Source organism: Apium graveolens, unplaced genomic scaffold, assembly GCF_009905375.1.
Source record: "Apium graveolens cultivar Ventura unplaced genomic scaffold, ASM990537v1 ctg5243, whole genome shotgun sequence".
Lineage (NCBI taxonomy): Eukaryota > Viridiplantae > Streptophyta > Magnoliopsida > Apiales > Apiaceae > Apium > Apium graveolens.
Genome location: NW_027418879.1, coordinates 10,953 through 35,923, shown reverse-complemented (window position 1 = coordinate 35,923; position 24,971 = coordinate 10,953). Strand labels below are relative to the sequence as shown.

At 26.6% G+C, this 24,971-nt stretch overlaps 1 protein-coding gene across 1 annotated transcript; it reads right to left on the bottom strand.

Moving 5' to 3' along the window:
• Positions 1-862: 862 nt before the first annotated feature.
• On the bottom strand, positions 863-24,969 carry LOC141702497 (secreted RxLR effector protein 161-like). Its single transcript, XM_074506156.1, has 3 exons — positions 24,398-24,969; positions 24,142-24,235; positions 863-937 (listed from the first exon to the last, which is right to left on the bottom strand). The coding sequence occupies exons 1-3, from the start codon at positions 24,967-24,969 to the stop codon at positions 863-865; spliced, it is 741 nt and encodes a 246-aa protein (XP_074362257.1).
• Positions 24,970-24,971: the final 2 nt, after the last annotated feature.

Here is a 24,971-nt window from a genome sequence, read left to right as displayed (position 1 = left end):
AAAAAGTACAGGGGGAATGGCATTTTATTTAAATGAAAGTTTGATTACTTGGGTATCACAAAAGCAGAGGTGCGTGGCTTTATCATCCTGTGAAGCAGAATTCATGGCTGCAACTGCAGCAGCATGTCAAGGTGTGTGGCTGCGAAATTTACTTACCCAGATAGGTGATATGAAGCACTGTCCAGTTACTATATATATAGATAACAAGTCTGCCATTGATTTGGCGAAAAATCCGGTCTTCCATGGACGAAGCAAACACATTGATATTCGCTACCACTTTATACGCGAATGTGTTGCACGAGGAGAGATTTTGATCAAGCATGTGTGTTCTGAAAAGCAATGTGCGGATATATTGACTAAACCCATGTCTACGGTGAAGTTCGAGAGAATGCGAGCATTGCTTGGAATCCAGAATCTGCAGAATCGAGTTCAAATTACGGGAGAGTGTGTTGGAAAATAATTTGAACTTGTATTTTGCCTGAATGTTCTTTACACCAGATAGCAGTAGTAGCCGTTAGAGAAGTAGTCAAAGAGTGGTTTCAGTGTTTTTAGGATGAGGAGAATAAGTGGAAGTAGTGGACTATATTTAGGAGTTTGTTGCTGGTCTTTAGGAGTTAGTTGTTTTGTTTATTTCCAAGTACTTTTAATATAAATGTACTGTGTTTGTTTAATAAATATAAGAAGTTGAGTTCTGCATTTCTTCTGTTTTAAACGAGTGTGTTGTGTGTGAGTATTGCATCTGTAATAAGCTAGTTGCTGGTGGTTTTAATCTGGGACCAACAAAAAGGGGAGAGTTAGCCACTATAAGGAAGAGTTATGAATCCATATTTGCTGTCTACCTACTGCCTTGGACTTCGTCGAGCTACAGCTTAATCCCAGCAATAACTTGATTACATTGTTCAGAATGAATAATCACACCTAATGCTCTCTCTTGCACCTGCAGATGATACATATTATATTGATTATAAACGTTCCAAGTACACATAATCAAATGAAAATCAACCCTTCTTCTAAGTTGTCCTGCTTCCAAAGAAATGATGTGTCGGTTCAGAGATATTTTAACCAGTAAAACTTCAACATATCTACTAATCTCTCTTTAACTTCTATGGTAGGTTCCAGATTGATATCAAATAAACTACAGTGTAATATTACACACTGAACTAGAATTAGAAAATCACCACAACCATCACCTGGACTCAACTGCACTAGATTCCGATCCTCTAAAGAATGAAAGGCGCCACCAAATCCAAAATGATTAACTCAGATTTGGGAATTCAGTACCATGTCTGGAGAAACATCAGAATCCCACTCCGTAAACAATGTGTGGTAATGCTTACAAGGAAGAGTATGGAGTACGTGTGGGTTCCAGCACATCTTTGTCTAGCCTTCTTTCACACGTACGTAGCCACAAGAGAACTGAACTCCTGAATCTAGGAGAAAAACGGAGAATTTAAAAAACACCGCCTACTAATGAAATATGAATGTCCAACAATTTTTTAGCTTTTGCATGGTAAAAATTTTCTATAAATTACCACACTTCCTTTCGAAATGGACAAATTTATGTCCTGTAAAAGTTATCAAATTATATAATAATAATAATAACAATAATAACAATAATAAAATTGATACTCCTAAATTCGATGGAATGCGGTTGTATTTAGAGCGACGTCAGCGATCCGCGTGAATTATATCTAACGGACCATATTCAACTACTATCACAATAATCCAACAGTTGAAATTACATTTTATAAAAAATATTTACACACAAAAATAAAACAAAATTATATATAAAAAGCTAACCTTAAACCCCCCCACCCCCTACCTAACGCGTTCCAAACTAGTTTGAAGTACGAGTAAAATTACTAGTTGACTATTAAAAAAGAAAACCAAATTTATTTATTTTTTTCTAAAAATTTTGTCATATCACTGAAATATATAGATCTTGATATCCGTAAGTTTGGATCATTCAATAATATTTTTAAAAATATCGAAACATCAATATGGGATTAAACACTAGTTAGAAGAGGCAAACCAAATATATTTATTTTTTCTAAATTTTTTATCATATCACTAAAATATACAGATCTTGACATCCCTACGGTTGGATCATTCATTAATATTTTTAAAAATATCGAAACATCAATATGGGATTAAACACTAGTTAGAAGTACTAGTCAAATTACTAGTTGATTGTTAAAAACGTAAACCAAATATATTTATTTTTTCTAAAACTTTTGTGTTATCACTAAAATATATAGATCTTGACATCCGTACGGTTGGATCATTCATTAATATTTTTAAAAATATTGAAACATCAATATGAGATTAAACACTAGTTAGAAGTACTTGTCAAACTACTTTTTGACTCTTAAAAAGGCAAACCAAATATATTTATTTTTTTCTAAAATTTTTGTCATATAACTAAAATATACAGATCTTGACATCCCTACGGTTGGATCATTCATTAAAATTTTTAAAAATATCGAATCATCAATATGGGACTAAACACTAGTTAGAAGTACTGGTCAAATTACTAGTTGACTGTTAAAAAATAAAACCAAATTCATTTATTTTTTTCTATAAATTTTGTCATATCACTAAAATATACAGATCTTGACATCCGTACGGTTGGATCATTCAGTAATATTTTTAAAACTATCGAAACATCAATATGGGATTAAACACAAGTTAAAAGTACTCGTCAAACTATTTTTTGACTATTAAAAAGGCAAACCAAATATATTTAATTTTTTCTAGATTTATAAAAATATCACAAAAATATATTCATTTTTCCCAAACTCATGTTTATAGTTTTTTTTAAAAATATTTATAAAATGTGGTATTTATGATAAAATTGATCCAAATCATGGATTAAAATTTTTCTTAAAACATTGAATTCTCAAAAATAAATTTTAAAATTTAAAATATAATAATCTTTGTAAGGAAAATATTAATTAATATTTATGTCCTGTAAAAGTTATCAAATTATATAATAATAATAATAATAATAACAATAATAACAATAATAAAATTGATACTCCAAAATTCGAAGGAATGCGGTTGTATTTAGAGCCACGTCAGCGATCCGCGTGAATTATATCTAACGGACCATATTCAACTACTATCACAATAATCCAATGGTTGAAATTACATTTTATAAAAAATATTTACACACAAAAATTAAACAAAATTATATATAAAAAAACTAAGCTTAAACCCCCCACCCCTACCTTACGCGTTCCAAACTAGTCAGAAGTAGTGGTCAAATTACTAGTTGACTTTTAAAAAAGAAAACCAAATATATTTTTTTTTCTAAAATTTTTGTCATATCACTAAAATATATAGATCTTGACATCCTTACGGTTGGATCATTCAGCGATATTTTTAAAAATATCGAAACATCAATATGAGATTAAATACTAGTTAGAAATACTCGTCAAACTACTCTTTGACTGTTAAAAAGGCAAACCAAATATATTTATTTTTTTCTAAAATTTTTATCATATCACTAAAATATACAGATCTTGACATCCGTACGGTTGGATCATTCATTAATATTTTTAAAAATATCGAAACATCAATATGGGATTAAACACTAGTTAGAAGTACAGGTCAAACTACTCTTTGACTATTAAAAAGGCAAACCAAATATATTTATTTTTTTCCAAAATTTTTGTCATATCACTAAAATATACAGATCTTGACATCCGTACGGTTGAATCATTCATTAATATTTTTAAAAATATCGAATCATCAATATGGGATTAAACACTAGTCAGGAGTACGGGTCAAATTACTAGTTGACTTTTAAAAAAGCAAACCAAATATATTTATTTTTATTTAAATTTTTTGTCATATCACTAAAATATACTGATTTTGACATCCGTACGGTTGGATCAATCATTAATATTTTTAAAAATATCGAATCGTAAATATGGGATTAAACACTAGTTAGAAGTAACTGTCAAATTACTAGTTCACTGTTAAAAAAGCAAACCAAATATATTTATTTTTTTATATATTTTTTTTCATACCACTAAAATATACAGATCTTGACATACGTACGGTTGGATCATTCATTAATATTTTTTAAAATATCGAATCATCAATATGGGATTAAACAATATTTAGAAGTACTGGTTAAATTACTAGTTGACAGTTAAAAAATAAAACCAAATATATTTATTTTTTTCTATAAATTTTGTCATATCACTAAAATATATAGATCTTGACATCCGTACAGTAATAATTTTAAAAATATCGAAACATCAATATGTGATTGAACACTAGTTGGAAGTACTCGTCAAACTACTCTTTCACGGTTAAAAAGGCAAACCAAATATATTTATTTTTTTCTTTAAATTTTGTCATATTACTAAAATATAAAGATCTTGACATCCGTACGGTTGGATCATTCAGTAATATTTTTTAAAATATCGAAACATCAATATGGGATTAAACACTAGTTAGAAGTACTCGTCAAACTACTCTTTGACGGTTAAAAAGGCAAACCAAATATATTTAATTTTTTCTAAATTTTTTATCATATCACTAAAATATACAGATCTTGACATCCGTATGGTTGGATCATTCATTAATATTTTTAAAAATATCAAAACATCAATATGAGATTAAACACTAGTTAGAAGTACTGGTCAAACTACTCTTTGACTATTAAAAAGGCAAACCAAATATATTTATTTTTTTCCAAAATTTTTTTCATATCACAAAAATATATTAATTTTTGTCCCAAACTGATGTTTGGAGTTTTTTTTAAAAATATTTATAAAGTGTGGTATTTATGATAAAATCGATCCAAATCATGGATTAAATTTTTTCTTAAAACATTGTATTCTAAAAAATAAATTTTAAAATTTAGAATATAATAATCTTTGTAAGGAAAATATTAATTAATATTTATGTCCTGTAAAAGTTATCAAATTATATAATAATAATAATAACAATAATAACAATAGTAAAATTGATACTCCTAAATTCGACAGAATGCGGTTGTATTTAGAGCGACGTCAGCGATCCGCGTGAATTATATCTAACGGACCATATTCAACTACTATCACAATAATCCAACAGTTGAAATTACATTTTTATAAAAAATATTTACACACAAAAATAAAACAAAATTATATATAAAAAACTAACCTTAAACCCACCCACCCCCTACCTTACGCGTTCCAAACTAGTTTGAAGTACGAGTAAAATTACTAGTTGACTATTAAAAAAGAAAACCAAATATATTTATTTTTTTCTAAAAATTTTGTCATATCACTGAAATATATAGATCTTGATATGCGTAAGGTTGGATCATTCAGTAATATTTTTAAAAATATCGAAACATCAATATGGGATTAAACACTAGTTAGAAGAGGCAACCCAAATATATTTATTTTTTCTAAATTTTTTATCATATCACAAAAATATACAGATCTTCACATCCGTATGGTTGGATCATTCATTAATATTTTTAAAAATATCGAAACATCAATATGGGATTAAACACAAGTTAGAAGTACTGGTCAAACTACTCTTTAACTATTAAAAAGGCAAACCAAATATATTTATTTTTTTCCAAAATTTTTGTCATATCACTAAAATATACAGATCTTGACATCCGTACAGTTGAATCATTCATTTATATTTTTAAAAATGTTGAATCATCAATATGGGATTAAACACTATTTAGGAGTACGGGTCAAATTACTAGTTGACTGTTAAAAAAGCTAACCAAATATATTTATTTTTTTCTAAAATTTTTGACATATCACTAAAATATACAGATCTTGACATCCGTACGGTTGGATCATTCATTAAAATTTTTAAAAATATCAAATGATGAATATGGGATTAAACACTAGTTAGAAGTACAAGTCAAATTACTAGTTGACTGTTAAAAAAATAAACCAGATATATTTATTATTTTCTAAACTTATTGTCATATCACTAAAATATACAGATCTTGACATCCGAACGGTTGGATCATTGATTAATATTTTTAAAAATATCGAAACATCAGTATGGGATTAAACACTAGTAAGAAGTACTCGTCAAACTACTCTTTGACTGTTAAAAAGGCAAACCAAATATATTTGTTTTTTTCTAAAAATTTTATCATATCATTAAAATATACAGATCTTAACATCCGTACGGTTGGATCATTCATTAATATTTTTAAAAATACCGAATCATCACTATGAGATTAAACACTAGTTAGAAGTACTAGTCAAATTACTAGTTGATTGTTAAAAACGTAAACCAAATATATTTATTTTTTCTAAAATTTTTGTCTTATCACTAAAATATATAGATCTTGACCTCCGTACGGTTGGATCATTCATTAATATTTTTAAAAATATTGAAACATCAATATGGGATTAAACACTAGTTAGAAGTACTTGTCAAACTACTTTTTGACTCTTAAAAAGGCAAACCAAATATATTTATTTTTTTCTAAAAATTTTGTCATATAACTAAAATATACAGATCTTGACATCCCTACGGTTGGATCATTCATTAAAATTTTTAAAAATATCGAATCATCAATATGGGATTAAACACTAGTTAGAAGTACTGGTCAAATTACTAGTTGACTGTTAAAAAATAAAACCAAATACATTTATTTTTTTCTATAAATTTTGTCATATCACTAAAATATACAGATCTTGACATCCGTACCGTTGGATCATTCAGTAATATTTTTAAAACTATCGAAACATCAATATGGGATTAAACACTAGTTAAAAGTACTCGTCAAACTATTCTTTGACTATTAAAAAGTCAAACCAAATATATTTAATTTTTTCTAGATTTAGAAAAATATCACAAAAATATATTCATTTTTCCCAAACTGATGTTTATAGTTTTTTTTAAAAATATTTATAAAATGTGGTATTTATGATAAAATTGATCCAATTCATGGATTAAAATTTTTCTTAAAACATTGAATTCTCAAAAATAAATTTTAAAATTTAGAATATAATAATCTTTGTAAAGAAAATATTAATTAATATTTATGTCCTGTAAAAGTTATCAAATTATATAATAATAATAATAATAATAATAATAACAATAATAACAATAATAAAATTGATACTCCTAAATTCGAAGGAATGCGGTTGTATTTAGAGCCACGTCAGCGATCCGCGTGAATTATATCTAACGGACCATATTCAACTACTATCACAATAATCCAATGGTTGAAATTACATTTTATAAAAAATATTTACACACAAAAATTAAACAAAATTATATATAAAAAAACTAAGCTTAAACCCCCCACCCCTACCTTACGCGTTCCAAACTAGTCAGAAGTAGTGGTCAAATTACTAGTTGACTATTAAAAAAGAAAAGCAAATATATTTATTTTTTTCTAAAAATTCTGTCATATCACTGAAATATATAGATCTTGATATCCGTAAGGTTGGATCATTCAGTAATATTTTTAAAAATATCGAAACATCAATATGGGATTAAACACTAGTTAGAAGAGGCAAACCAAATATATTTATTTTTTCTAAATTTTTTATCATATCACTAAAATATACAGATCTTCACATCCGTATGGTTGGATCATTCATTAATATTTTTAAAAATATCGAAACATCAATATGGGATTAAACACAAGTTAGAAGTACTGGTCAAACTACTCTTTAACTATTAAAAAGGCAAACCAAATATATTTATTTTTTTCCAAAATTTTTGTCATATCACTAAAATATACAGATCTTGACATCCGTACAGTTGAATCATTCATTTATATTTTTAAAAATGTCGAATCATCAATATGGGATTAAACACTATTTAGGAGTACGGGTCAAATTACTAGTTGACTGTTAAAAAAGCTAACCAAATATATTTATTTTTTTTAAAAATTTTTGACATATCACTAAAATATACAGATCTTGACATCCGTACGGTTGGATCATTCATTAAAATTTTTAAAAATATCAAATGATGAATATGGGATTAAACACTAGTTAGAAGTACAAGTCAAATTACTAGTTGACTGTTAAAAAAACAAACCAGATATATTTATTATTTTCTAAACTTATTGTCATATCACTAAAATATACAGATCTTGACATCCGAACGGTTGGATCATTCATTAATATTTTTAAAAATATCGAAATATCAGTATGGGATTAAACACTAGTAAGAAGTACTCGTCAAACTACTCTTTGACTGTTAAAAAGGCAAACCAAATATATTTGTTTTTTTCTAAAAATTTTATCATATCATTAAAATATACAGATCTTAACATCCGTACGGTTGGATCATTCATTAATATTTTTAAAAATATCGAATCATCACTATGGGATTAAACACTAGTTAGAAGTACTAGTCAAATTACTAGTTGATTGTTAAAAACGTAAACCAAATATATTTATTTTTTCTAAAATTTTTGTCTTATCACTAAAATATATAGATCTTGACATCCGTACGGTTGGATCATTCATTAATATTTTTAAAAATATTGAAACATCAATATGGGATTAAACACTAGTTAGAAGTACTTGTCAAACTACTTTTTGACTCTTAAAAAGGCAAACCAAATATATTTATTTTTTTCTAAAAATTTTGTCATATAACTAAAATATACAGATCTTGACATCCCTACGGTTGGATCATTCGTTAAAATTTTTAAAAATATCGAATCATCAATATGGGATTAAACACTAGTTAGAAGTACTGGTCAAATTACTAGTTGACTGTTAAAAAATAAAACCAAATACATTTATTTTTTTCTATAAATTTTGTCATATCACTAAAATATACAGATCTTGACATCCGTACCGTTGGATCATTCAGTAATATTTTTAAAACTATCGAAACATCAATATGGGATTAAACACTAGTTAAAAGTACTCGTCAAACTATTCTTTGACTATTAAAAAGTCAAACCAAATATATTTAATTTTTTCTAGATTTATAAAAATATCACAAAAATATATTCATTTTTCCCAAACTGATGTTTATAGTTTTTTTTAAAAATATTTATAAAATGTGGTATTTATGATAAAATTGATCCAATTCATGGATTAAAATTTTTCTTAAAACATTGAATTCTCAAAAATAAATTTTAAAATTTAGAATATAATAATCTTTGTAAGGAAAATATTAATTAATATTTATGTCCTGTAAAAGTTATCAAATTATATAATAATAATAATAATAATAACAATAATAACAATAATAAAATTGATACTCCTAAATTCGAAGGAATGCGGTTGTATTTAGAGCCACGTCAGCGATCCGCGTGAATTATATCTAACGGACCATATTCAACTACTATCACAATAATCCAATGGTTGAAATTACATTTTATAAAAAATATTTACACACAAAAATTAAACAAAATTATATATAAAAAAACTAAGCTTAAACCCCCCACCCCTACCTTACGCGTTCCAAACTAGTCAGAAGTAGTGGTCAAATTACTAGTTGACGTTTAAAAAAGAAAACCAAATATTTTTTTTTTTCTAAAATTTTTGTCATATCACTAAAATATATAGATCTTGACATCCTTACGGTTGGATCATTCAGCGATATTTTTAAAAATATCGAAACATCAATATGAGATTAAATACTAGTTAGAAATACTCGTCAAACTACTCTTTGACTGTTAAAAAGGCAAACCAAATATATTTATTTTTTTCTAAATTTTTTATCATATCACTAAAATATACAGATCTTGACATCCGTACGGTTGGATCATTCATTAATATTTTTAAAAATATCGAAACATCAATATGGGATTAAACACTAGTTAGAAGTACAGGTCAAACTACTCTTTGACTATTAAAAAGGCAAACCAAATATATTTATTTTTTTCCAAAATTTTTGTCATATCACTAAAATATACAGATCTTGACATCCGTACGGTTGAATCATTCATTAATATTTTTAAAAATATCGAATCATCAATATGGGATTAAACACTAGTCAGGAGTACGGGTCAAATTACTAGTTGACTTTTAAAAAAGCAAACCAAATATATTTATTTTTATTTAAATTTTTTGTCATATCACTAAAATATATTGATTTTGACATCCGTACGGTTGGATCAATCATTAATATTTTTAAAAATATCGAATCGTCAATATGGGATTAAACACTAGTTAGAAGTAACTGTCAAATTACTAGTTCACTGTTAAAAAAGCAAACCAAATATATTTATTTTTTTATAAATTTTTTTTATACCACTAAAATATACAGATCTTGACATACGTACGGTTGGATCATTCATTAATATTTTTTAAAATATCGAATCATCAATATGGGATTAAACAATATTTAGAAGTACTGGTTAAATTACTAGTTGACAGTTAAAAAATAAAACCAAATATATTTATTTTTTTCTATAAATTTTGTCATATCACTAAAATATATAGATCTTGACATCCGTACAGTAATAATTTTAAAAATATCGAAACATCAATATGTGATTTAACACTAGTTGTAAGTACTCGTCAAACTACTCTTTCACGGTTAAAAAGGCAAACCAAATATATTTATTTTTTTCTTTAAATTTTGTCATATTACTAAAATATAAAGATCTTGACATCCGTACGGTTGGATCATTCAGTAATATTTTTTAAAATATCGAAACATCAATATGGGATTAAACACTAGTTAGAAGTACTCGTCAAACTACTCTTTGACGGTTAAAAAGGCAAACCAAATATATTTATATTTTTCTAAATTTTTTATCATATCACTAAAATATACAGATCTTGACATCCGTATGGTTGGATCATTCATTAATATTTTTAAAAATATCAAAACATCAATATGAGATTAAACACTAGTTAGAAGTACCGGTCAAACTACTCTTTGACTATTAAAAAGGCAAACCAAATATATTTATTTTTTTCCAAAATTTTTTTCATATCACAAAAATATATTAATTTTTGTCCCAAACTAATGTTTGGAGTTGTTTTTAAAAATATTTATAAAGTGGGGTATTTATGATAAAATCGATCCAAATCATGGATTAAATTTTTTCTTAAAACATTGTATTCTAAAAAATAAATTTTAAAATTTAGAATATAATAATCTTTGTAAGGAAAATATTAATTAATATTTATGTCCTGTAAAAGTTATCAAATTATATAATAATAATAATAACAATAATAACAATAATAAAATTGATACTCCTAAATTTGACAGAATGCGGTTGTATTTAGAGCGACGTCAGCGATCCGCGTGAATTATATCTAACGGACCATATTCAACTACTATCACAATAATCCAACAGTTTAAATTACATTTTTATAAAAAATATTTACACACAAAAATAAAACAAAATTATATATAAAAAACTAACCTTAAACCCCCCCACCCCCTACCTTACGCGTTCCAAACTAGTTTGAAGTACGAGTAAAATTACTAGTTGACTATTAAAAAAATAACCAAATATATTTATTTTTTTCTAAAAATTTTGTCATATCACTGAAATATATAGATCTTGATATCCGTAGGGTTGGACCATTCAGTAATATTTTTAAAAATATCGAAACATCAATATGGGATTAAACACTAGTTAGAAGAGGCAAACCAAATATATTTATTTTTTCTAAATTTTTTTTCATATCACTAAAATATACAGATCTTCACATCCATATGGTTGGATCATTCATTAATATTTTTAAAAATATCGAAACATCAATATGGGATTAAACACAAGTTAGAAGTACTGGTCAAACTACTCTTTGACTATTAAAGAGGCAAACCAAATATATTTATTTTTTTCCAAAATTTTTGTCATATCACTAAAATATACAGATCTTGACATCCGTACAGTTGAATCATTCATTTATATTTTTAAAAATGTCGAATCATCAATATGGGATTAAACACTATTTAGGAGTACGGGTTAAATTACTAGTTGACTGTTAAAAAAGCTAACCAAATATATTTATTTTTTTCTAAAATTTTTGACATATTACTAAAATATACAGATCTTGACATCCGTACGGTTGGATCATTCATTAAAATTTTTAAAAATATCAAATGATGAATATGGGATTAAACACTAGTTAGAAGTACAAGTCAAATTACTAGTTGACTGTTAAAAAAACAAACCAGATATATTTATTATTTTCTAAACTTATTGTCATATCACTAAAATATACAGATCTTGACATCCGAACGGTTGGATCATTCATTAATATTTTTAAAAATATCGAAACATCAGTATGGGATTAAACACTAGTAAGAAGTACTCGTCAAACTACTCTTTGACTGTTAAAAAGGCAAACCAAATATATTTGTTTTTTTCTAAAAATTTTATCATATCATTAAAATATACAGATCTTAACATCCGTACGGTTGGATCATTCATTAATATTTTTAAAAATATCGAATCATCACTATGGGATTAAACACTAGTTAGAAGTACTAGTCAAATTACTAGTTGATTGTTAAAAACATAAACCAAATATATTTATTTTTTCTAAAATTTTTGTCTTATCACTAAAATATATAGATCTTGAAATCCGTACGGTTGGATCATTCATTAATATTTTTAAAAATATTGAAACATCAATATGGGATTAAACACTAGTTAGAAGTACTCGTCAAACTACTCTTTGACTGTTAAAAAGGCAAACCAAATATATTTATTTTTTTCTAAAATTTTTGTCATATAACTAAAATATACAGATCTTGACATCCCTACGGTTGGATCATTCATTAAAATTTTTAAAAATATCGAATCATCAATATGGGATTAAACACTAGTTAGAAGTACTGGTCAAATTACAAGTTGACTGTTAAAAAATAAAACCAAATACATTTATTTTTTTCTATAAATTTTGTTATATCACTAAAATATACAGATCTTGACATCCGTACGGTTGGATCATTCAGTAATATTTTTAAAACTATCGAAACATCAATATGGGATTAAACACTAGTTAAAAGTACTTGTCAAACTATTCTTTGACTATTAAAAAGGCAAACCAAATATATTTAATTTTTTCTAGATTTATTAAAATATCACAAAAATATATTCATTTTTCCCAAACTCATGTTTATAGTTTTTTTTAAAAATATTTATAAAATGTGGTATTTATGATAAAATTGATCCAAATCATGGATTAAAATTTTTCTTAAAACATTGAATTCTCAAAAATAAATTTTAAAATTTAGAATATAATAATCTTTGTAAGGAAAATATTAATTAATATTTATGTCCTGTAAAAGTTATCAAATTATATAATAATAATAATAATAATAATAATAATAATAATAACAATAATAACAATAATAAAATTGATACTCCTAAATTCGAAGGAATGCAGTTGTATTTAGAGCCACGTCAGCGATCCGCGTGAATTATATCTAACGGACCATATTCAACTATTATCACAATAATCCAATGGTTGAAATTACATTTTATAAAAAATATTTACTCACAAAAATTAAACAAAATTATATATAAAAAAACTAACCTTAAACCCCCCACCCCTACCTTACGCGTTCCAAACTAGTCAGAAGTACTAGTCAAATTACTAGTTGACTGTTAAAAAAGAAAACCAAATATATTTTTTTTTTCTAAATTTTTTGTCATATCACTAAAATATATAGATCTTGACATACTTACAGTTGGATCATTCAGTGATATTTTTAAAAATATCGAAACATCAATATGAGATTAAATACTAGTTAGAATTACTTGTCAAACTACTCTTTGACTGTTAAAAAGGCAAACCAAATATATTTATTTTTTTCTAAAATTTTTATCATATCACTAAAATATACAGATCTTGACATCCGTACGGTTGGATCATTCATAATATTTTTAAAAATATCGAAACATCAATATGGGATTAAACACTAGTTAGAAGTACATGTCAAACTACTCTTTGACTATTAAAAAGGCAAACCAAATATATTTATTTTTTTCCAAAATTTTTGTCATATCACTAAAATATACAGATCTTGACATCCGTACGGTTGAATCATTCATTAATATTTTTAAAAATATCGAATCATCAATATGGGATTAAACACTAGTCAGGAGTACGGGTCAAATTACTAGTTGACTGTTAAAAAAGCAAACCAAATATATTTATTTTTATTTAAATTTTTTGTCATATCACTAAAATATACTGATTTTGACATCCGTACGGTTGGATCAATCATTAATATTTTTAAAAATATCGAATCGTCAATATGGGATTAAATACTAGTTAGAAGTACATGTCAAATTACTAGTTGACTGTTAAAAAAGCAAACCAAATATATTTGTTTTTTTATAAAAAAATTTTCATACCACTAAAATATACAGATCTTGACATACGTACAGTTGGATCATTCATTAATATTTTTTAAAATATCGAATCATCAATATGGGATTAAACAATAGTTAAAAGTACTAGTTAAATTACTAGTTGACTGTTAAAAAATAAAACCAAATATATTTATTTTTTTCTATAAATTTTGTCATATCACTAAAATATATAAATCTTGACATCCGTACAGTAATAATTTTAAAAATATCGAAACATCAATATGTGATTGAACACTAGTTGGAAGTACTCGTCAAACTACTCTTTCACGGTTAAAAAGGCAAACCAAATATAATTATTTTTTTCTAAATTTTTTTATCATATTACTAAAATATACAGATGTTGACATCCGTACGGTTGGATAATTCATTAATATTTTTAAAAATATCAAAACATCAATATGGGATTAAACACTAGTTAGAAGTACTGGTCAAACGACTCTTTGACTATTAAAAAGGCAAACCAAATATATTTATTTTTTTCCAAAATTTTTGTCATATCACTAAAATATACTGATTTTTGTCCCAAACTGATGTTTGGAATTGTTTTAAAAATTTATAAAATGCCGTATTTATGATAAAATCGATCCAAATCATATATTAAAATTTTTCTTAAAACTTTGAATTCTCAAAAATAAATTTTAAAATTTAGAATATAATAATCTTTGTAAGGAAAATATTAATTAATATTTATGTCCTGTAAAAGTTATCAAATTATATAATACTAATAATAATAACAATAATAATAATAATAAAATTGACACTCCTAAATTCGACGAAATGCGGTTGTATTTAGAGCCATGTCAGCGATCCGCGTGAATTATATCTAACGAACCATATTAAACTACTATCACAACAATCCAACGGTTGAAATTATATTTTATAAAAAAAATTTACACACAAAAATAAAACAAAATTATATATAAAAAACTAACCTTAAACCCCCCACCCCCTACCTTACGCGTACCAAACTAGTTAGAAGTACTCGTCAAATTACTAGTTGAGTGTTAAAAAAGAAAACCAAATATATTTATTTTTTTCTAAAAATTTTGTCATATCACTGAAATATATAGATCTTGATATCCGTACGGTTGGATCATTCAGTAATATTTTTAAAAATATCGAAACATCAATATGGGATTAAATACTAGTTAGAAGTACTCGTCAAACTACTCTTTGACTGTTAAAAAGGCAAACCAAATATATTTATTTTTTTCTAAAATTTTTATCATATCACTAAAATATACAGATCTTGACATCCGTACGGTTCGATCATTCATTAATATTTTTAAAAATATCGAAACATAAATATGGGATTAAACACTAGTTAGAAGTACTGGTCAAACTACTCTTTGACTATTAAAAAGGCAAACCAAATATATTTATTTTTTTCTAAAATTTTTGTCATATCACTAAAATATACTGATTTTTGTCCCAAACTGATGTTTGGAGTTTTTTTAAAAATATTTATAAAATGTGGTATTTATGATAAAATTGATCCAAATCATATATTAATTTTTTTCTTAAAACATTGAATTCTCTAAAATAAATTTTAAAATTTAGAATATAATAATCTTTGTAAGGAAAATATTAATTAATATTTATGTCCTGTAAAAGTTATCAAATTATATAATACTAATAATAATAATAATAAAATTGACACTCCTAAATTCGACGAAATGCGGTTGTATTTAGAGCCACGTCAGCATCCGCGTGAATTATATCTAACATACCATATTCAACTACTATCACAACAATCCAACGGTTGAAATTACATTTTATAAAAAATACGTACACACAAAAATAAAACAAAATTATATATAAAAAACTAACCTTAAACCCCCCACCCCCTACCTTACGCGTACCAAACTAGTTAGAAGTACTCGTCAAATTACTAGTTGAGTGTTAAAAAAGAAAACCAAATATATTTATTTTTTTCTAAAAATTTTGTCATATCACTGAAATATATAGATCTTGATATCCGTACGGTTGGATCATTCAGTAATATTTTTAAAAATATCGAAACATCAATATGGGATTAAATACTAGTTAGAATTACTTGTCAAACTACTCTTTGACTGTTAAAAAGGCAAACCAAATATATTTATTTTTTTCTAAAATTTTTATCATATCACTAAAATATACAGATCTTGACATCCGTACGGTTGGATCATTCATAATATTTTTAAAAATATCGAAACATCAATATGGGATTAAACACTAGTTAGAAGTACATGTCAAACTACTCTTTGACTATTAAAAAGGCAAACCAAATATATTTATTTTTTTCCAAAATTTTTGTCATATCACTAAAATATACAGATCTTGACATCCGTACGGTTGAATCATTCATTAATATTTTTAAAAATATCGAATCATCAATATGGGATTAAACACTAGTTAGGAGTACGGGTCAAATTACTAGTTGACTGTTAAAAAAGCAAACCAAATATATTTATTTTTATTTAAATTTTTTGTCATATCACTAAAATATACTGATTTTGACATCCGTACGGTTGGATCAATCATTAATATTTTTAAAAATATCGAATCGTCAATATGGGATTAAATACTAGTTAGAAGTACCTGTCAAATTACTAGCTGACTGTTAAAAAAGCAAACCAAATATATTTGTTTTTTTATAAAAAATTTTTCATACCACTAAAATATACAGATCTTGACATACGTACAGTTGGATCATTCATTAATATTTTTTAAAATATCGAATCATCAATATGGGATTAAACAATAGTTAAAAGTACTGGTTAAATTACTAGTTGACTGTTAAAAAATAAAACCAAATATATTTATTTTTTTCTATAAATTTTGTCATATCACTAAAATATATAAATCTTGACATCCGTACAGTAATAATTTTAAAAATATCGAAACATCAATATGTGATTGAACACTAGTTGGAAGTACTCGTCAAACTACTCTTTCACGGTTAAAAAGGCAAACCAAATATAATTATTTTTTTCTAAATTTTTTTATCATATTACTAAAATATACAGATGTTGACATCCGTACGGTTGGATAATTCATTAATATTTTTAAAAATATCAAAACATCAATATGGGATTAAACACTAGTTAGAAGTACTGGTCAAACGACTCTTTGACTATTAAAAAGGCAAACCAAATATATTTATTTTTTTCCAAAATTTTTGTCATATCACTAAAATATACTGATTTTTGTCCCAAACTGATGTTTGGAATTGTTTTAAAAATTTATAAAATGTCGTATTTATGATAAAATCGATCCAAATCATATATTAAAATTTTTCTTAAAACTTTGAATTCTCAAAAATAAATTTTAAAATTTAGAATATAATAATCTTTGTAAGGAAAATATTAATTAATATTTATGTCCTGTAAAAGTTATCAAATTATATAATACTAATAATAATAACAATAATAATAATAATAAAATTGACACTCCTAAATTCGACGAAATGCGGTTGTATTTAGAGCCATGTCAGCGATCCGCGTGAATTATATCTAACGAACCATATTAAACTACTATCACAACAATCCAACGGTTGAAATTATATTTTATAAAAAAAATTTACACACAAAAATAAAACAAAATTATATATAAAAAACTAACCTTAAACCCCCCACCCCCTACCTTACGCGTACCAAACTAGTTAGAAGTACTCGTCAAATTACTAGTTGAGTGTTAAAAAAGAAAACCAAATATATTTATTTTTTTCTAAAAATTTTGTCATATCACTGAAATATATAGATCTTGATATCCGTATGGTTGGATCATTCAGTAATATTTTTAAAAATATCGAAACATCAATATGGGATTAAATACTAGTTAGAAGTACTCGTCAAACTACTCTTTGACTGTTAAAAAGGCAAACCAAATATATTTATTTTTTTCTAAATTTTTATCATATCACTAAAATATACAGATCTTGACATCCGTACGGTTCGATCATTCATTAATATTTTTAAAAATATCGAAACATAAATATGGGATTAAACACTAGTTAGAAGTACTGGTCAAACTACTCTTTGACTATTAAAAAGGCAAACCAAATATATTTATTTTTTTCTAAAATTTTTGTCATATCACTAAAATATACTGATTTTTGTCCCAAACTGATGTTTGGAGTTTTTTTAAAAATATTTATAAAATGTGGTATTTATGATAAAATTGATCCAAATCATATATTAATTTTTTTCTTAAAACATTGAATTCTCTAAAATAAATTTTAAAATTTAGAATATAATAATCTTTGTAAGGAAAATATTAATTAATATTTATGTCCTGTAAAAGTTATCAAATTATATAATACTAATAATAATAATAATAAAATTGACACTCCTAAATTCGACGAAATGCGGTTGTATTTAGAGCCACGTCAGCGATCCGCGTGAATTATATCTAACATACCATATTCAACTACTATCACAACAATCCAACGATTGAAATTACATTTTATAAAAAATACGTACACACAAAAATAAAACAAAATTATATATAAAAAACTAACCTTAAACCCCCCACCCCCTACCTTACGCGTACCAAACTAGTTAGAAGTACTCGTCAAATTACTAGTTGACTGTTAAAAAAGAAAACCAAATATATTTATTTTTTTCTAAAAATTTTGTCATATCACTGAAATATATAGATCTTGATATCCGTACGGTTGAATTATTCAGTAATATTTTTAAAAATATCGAAACATCAATATGGGATAAATACTAGTTAGAAGTACTCGTCAAACTACTCTTTTGACTGTTAAAAAGGCAAACCAAATATATTTATTTTTTTCTAAAATTTTTATCATATCACTAAAATATACAGATCTTGACATCCGTACGGTTGGATCATTCATTAATATTTTTAAAAATATCTAAACATAAATATGGGATTAAACACTAGTTAGAAGTACTAGTCAAACTACTTTTTGACTATTAAAAAGGCAAACCAAATATATTAATTTTTTTCCAAAATTTTTGTCATATCACTAAAATATACTGATTTTTGTCCCAAACTGATGTTTGGAGTTTTTTTAAAAATATTTATAAAATGTGGTATTTATGATAAAATCGATCCAAATCATATATTAATTTTTTTCTTAAAACACTGAATTCTCAAAAATAAATTTTAAAATTTAGAATATAATAATCTTTGTAAGGAAAATATTAATTAATATTTATGTCCTGTAAAAGTTATCAAATTATATAATACTAATAATAATAATAATAATAATAATAATAAAATTGACACTCCTAAATTCGACGGAATGCGGTTGTATTTAGAGCCACGTCAGCGATCCGCGTGAACTATATCTAACAGACCATATTCAACTACTATCACAACAATCCAACGGTTGAAATTACATATTATAAAAAATATTTACACACAAAAACAATGGAAAATTTGGCCGGATTCGCCGGAAATTTGGCCGGCCGGTCACCTCCGGGTACCGGAAAAGGCAATGGAAAATTTCGCAGATTCAAGATTCCGGCGATGGGTTTTTCATTTTTTTTAAATTTGTCGTTCATTAATTCAACTGAATGTGGTCGAATTTAGAATCATATTTTTTATTAGATACGGTAGAGTTTATATTTTTTGCGGGCGTTTTGAATTTTTACAAAAAATTCAAATTTTTAAGGAGATTTTCAAATTGAAATCGAAAAATCAAATTTAACTGAATACGGTTATATTTACGCGGTTGTATTTAAGTGATTGTATTTACGTGGTTGTATTTAAACGGTCGTATTCAGTATAAATACAACCGGTCTACTAAATATTACTCGAGCATTTACAACGAGCCCAAAAAATGGTTGTATTTAGTTAAATACAACTGGATCCGATTGTATTTAACTAAATACAACCATTTTTTGGGCGGTTGTATTTAGCCGTTTTTTATTGTAGTGCCTTAGACAATGTTTCTAAAGGAAAATCAATATGGTCTGTAACGGAAGTCTAAATAATAGTTGAGAAAACTTGTTACTACTTATAGTTTCTAGGAAGGCATATCAATAGCCAGCATCGGCTAAAATTGATTTCTCGGAAACTTGTCGAAAGAACTGTATCAGTGAACTTAACGTGAAAAAAGAGGTATAAATTAAAATTACAATTTCCAAAATTTTACAAATAAAAAATAAGCATATATCCATCAAGCCTGACAAACACGTAACTTTAATTTTTATCAGCATAAAGTTTGATAATATATAGTAAAGAAAATAAGTGTATTCATTTATTTGTTTCGGATGTGGGCCAGTAGTTTATCAAAATGTAGTAAGTTATATAATACGGTTTTTCTGTGGTGTGCCCATGGGCATAGAATTATCACAAACTTCTATAATTTTGGCTTGTTTTGATTGTCCAACACTTCTTAATAATGATGGACTCCTGCATTTTCAACAACTCCACCAATCAAAATAATTCAAACTTTATAAGTTTTAGTTCTTAGCATGTGCCCTAAGCATGTGCCCATGGTCACACGCTAGACAAATCGTATATAATAAGCCTAAATATCATCAAGCCTTGTTCCGTAATTCTTTAATTAGGTTTTTTCTTCCCTATGTAAGCACAAGGGTATATTATGTAAGACTTGATTACTCGAATATCTTTGAATCCTAAATTGGGTTTCTTCTCCATTTTGTTGTTCGGAAACCCTTGGGATAATGGCTGTTATGTTGTTCATCCGCCAAAATTGTATCATCGTTATCATTTTTAGTTTATATATCCATCATAACTAGAGTTGTCCTACATCATTTTAATAAAAAAAAATTAAATCGACAATTTTAGCTCTATTTGTGAAAACCTGACACATCTTTCATATACATATCACTGATTAAAATATTACTCAAACGTCATTTGTTTAAAGTAGTTACGGATTATGGTAAATGTTGGTTGTGAGCATGTGACCATGTGTGCGTCGTACACATATAGCTTAAAAAAAATATTGCAAGCAGGACAGACCTTCGTAGATGAATGCTTAGTTTCTTCACTTAATATAATATATTAGTTCCTAAGGATTGGCTATGATAAACAACCTGCCTTGATTATTTTTTGTATATTATTAAAACCTTAACCAATAAACCTGTAAGGATTAGTCCATCTACAGATCCCTTCATTTGTTCATCCCAGTCAACTATGTCAATACTCAATAGGCACAAATATAGAAAAACGGACTTGCAACAGTTATTGTCTAGCTACTGAATCAGATTAAAGAATTAATTTGGTTCCCTGATAAATATGTCCAGTTTTTCATTATAAATAGAATTTGAAGGCTTAAAACAAAACCTGAAGAAGAAAGCTCAAAAGCAAAGTAACAAAAGATAAAGAAAAATAAATAATGAATTAAACTTACTTCTTGAATTCATCCGTGCTGCATGACTGTGATCAATCAAGTCCCACCTTAAGTTGACCACTTCTGACATCTATACAATGGAGAAAGATAACAAGGATTAACAATTATGTAAATACATTCCTCCAATTCACCATCAACATGTTTGCAACAATTTTAGCAATATATATGATAACCCAGATTTTTTTTACAAATATATATCTGTCTTTGGAATTTTAAATTATTTGTTTTGATAAAAAAATAATATTTTCTTATATGTATAGTTTACAAAATAGTATGATTCACATGTTATGTATGTAGATTTTACTTAATACATTACAAAATAATGTATTTGGTTATAAATATCTATATAATTAAGTATACTTTATCTTTAGATGTTTTACTTAGTCAAAAACTACTCCTATAAATATAATGTAAGATAATGTGCAGGTGAGTTCAAAAGTAGTGGGGTGATAACTAGCCACAAACCTAGGAGTGGGTTTTAACAAATTTCTAAATAAATAGACTTGTATGAGGTTCATTTTTGTTTGCACAACAATCTTCTATCAAGGTATGTTTTATTCTACTTCTTCTTTTTCAGCATAGGTACATATTTTATATCTTATTCTATATTTTTACTATGCATTTAAACTATTACTACCTATGAAATGTTTACTTTTTAGCTATGGTTAAACATCCTCCTTATTTTATAGAGCATGTTTTTGTTTACATTGTTTGTACAAATATGTCAATGATATTACTTTCAAATTAATTATTAAAATATTCTTTCCTACAAGATATTTATTGTTTTTTTTGACATTGGTCATATAAATTTTCATGTGCTCCCAAAGTTATAGTTGTATTAAATATGCATGATTATGCATTAAATATTTGTATATTAGATTGTAAATATAATATTATATAAATAGATATATATATATATATATACTTAGAAAGTCTTAAGATTTTGATGCATATATTAAATGATTTATACATGAATTGCAATACATTATTTATATGTGATCTCAATTATTTTGGAACAATGATGCATGATTTTACGTTTTAGTTGAATTGATATATTTTTAATTTCAAACTATTATATAATTTTGTAAATTGCATGTTACTAAAATATAATTTTGTATTAAAGTGTATTAAGTACTTTCTTTTCTTATTTATTGTTTAGAACTATCAAAATGGTATATGTTCTTTGTTAACTAGTATGGTTTAGTACTTTATAGCCTATATAAACATTGAAGTAATATTGTTTACGCCTTACCATTATATATGGATTATTTATTAATTTTTATTGGTTTGATTATTTGAAACTTAGGATTTGTTTGGCAATATTTTGGATCACCATTTTTGCATATAAGGTAAGTTAAGTCTTCACACTTTATTTATTTTAAAATCTTTTAAATATTTTTGCACTGCTTTTGTTTTAAAATTTATGGATCAAGTACCCTATTTTAGAAATAAGAATTCCCAGTGAGCTCTGACTTATGAACCAGTTAGTAATTGCGTATAGTTCCGGAACTAACCTTTGATACCTTACCAGGGAGTGCTACTTATGATGCCTTCGGGAGCGCACACTCTATGATACCTTAGTAAGGGGCGCATTATTGACAAAAATTATGAACTTTTGATACTGTGTCACCAGGTATTTGTGGCATTAGCGAGCTATGGAATTTTATATCTTATGTCATATGGATTTTGGAAAATGATTTTTGTTTTATAAAATTATGATACTTGATCCACAAGTGTAGAATTGTTTTCTTGCTGGGCTCTTGGCTCATTACTCACAAATTTTCAGGTGCTTAGCTTTTGGGACATCTTAAAGGTGGACTTGATTTGAGCTTGCTTTGGAATAATATTTTAGTGATTATGTTTGTATTGGAGTTGCGACTCCCAGGATTTACTTTATTTTCAGCTTAGATGATTTTATTTATGTCTCGGATTTTAGAATTCTATGAAAAACTAGAAACTTATTCTTATTATGGATTTAATTTGGAGTTTTAGCTGAATATTTAAATATAACTATTTTCTGAAAATTCGGGGTATTACAATACATACTAGAAGACCTTTCCAGTTATTTCTTAGTTTCATCTTCACCCTAAGGAGGTATTTGTTTGTATTTATTTGATAATACCACAATAACATTTAGGTACCCGCTATGTTATAAACACACAAGTTATAACTTATAAAACTTTTTTAAAGCAAAGTGCTGCAGAAAAATTAAAATGATTTCAAAAGTGAGGTGTTGCAAACAAACTTGAATAGATTATATATTTAAAAGTAAACTGAACATAGTACTTCAAAACATCACAAGTTTTGCAGTCTGTTCATTTGATGCATTTATAAATTCCGATAAAGAGCCGAGATTTGATCAGATAAATAATTGAGGGTTTTCAGAAAACATATATAAAGACTATTTGTACAAAAGAAATATGTTTGTTAAATAAGTTGCAAAAAGAAGAGAGTTCTTGTAAATACTTAATTATCTCAAAAATCAGAATACCTCCATACATCGCACGTATCTTCTTGTAAACCGTACATCACTAACTTGAGGCAAGTTCAAAGCGCTTTGAAAATTGTAAGCTTCATCTGTCAACCTGAAAATTTGACAGCAGATAAAGTATTTGGTGTGAAATTCTTCTATACATGCAAATGGATGTCATCAACTCTTCCTGTGTATATACATGACACCTGTGATGGACTTTAGTTAGCATGAAAGAATAGAGCTTTGTACTCCTCGGTGAAACCAAAAATGAAACCTCACGTCTATATGCTTACTCCTCCCATGCAGAACAGGATTTTTCATCAGCTCTATTGCAGACTTATTATCAATGTATAATATGACTGACCCAACCTGTTGTCTCAATACCTTCCTTAACAGACCTCGTAACCAAATGCTCTGACATGCTGCCAGCGTAGCCGCCATGTATTCAGCTTCACACGACGATAATGCAATCACCCTTTGTTTTTGTGATGTCCATGATATCAAATTCCCATTTAGATAGAAGTACATTCCTCCCGTGCTTCTCCTGTCAACCACATCCCCAGCCATGTCAGTGTCTATATAACCAGATAGTGCATTTCTGTAGCTATTACGTGTATATCTCAGGCCATAGCTTATCGTTCCTTTTATATACCTCAGTATTTGCTTCACCGCTTGTTTATGTTTGACTGTTGGCTGCTCCATAAATCTGCTAACGACACCCACAACATAAGTTATATCAGGAAGAGAATGGGTTAAATACCTTAAACACCCAACAATGCATCGATATTCAGTAGCATTCACCAGTTCTCTGCCTTCATCCTTGTCCAACTGAAGTTTCTGATCCATGG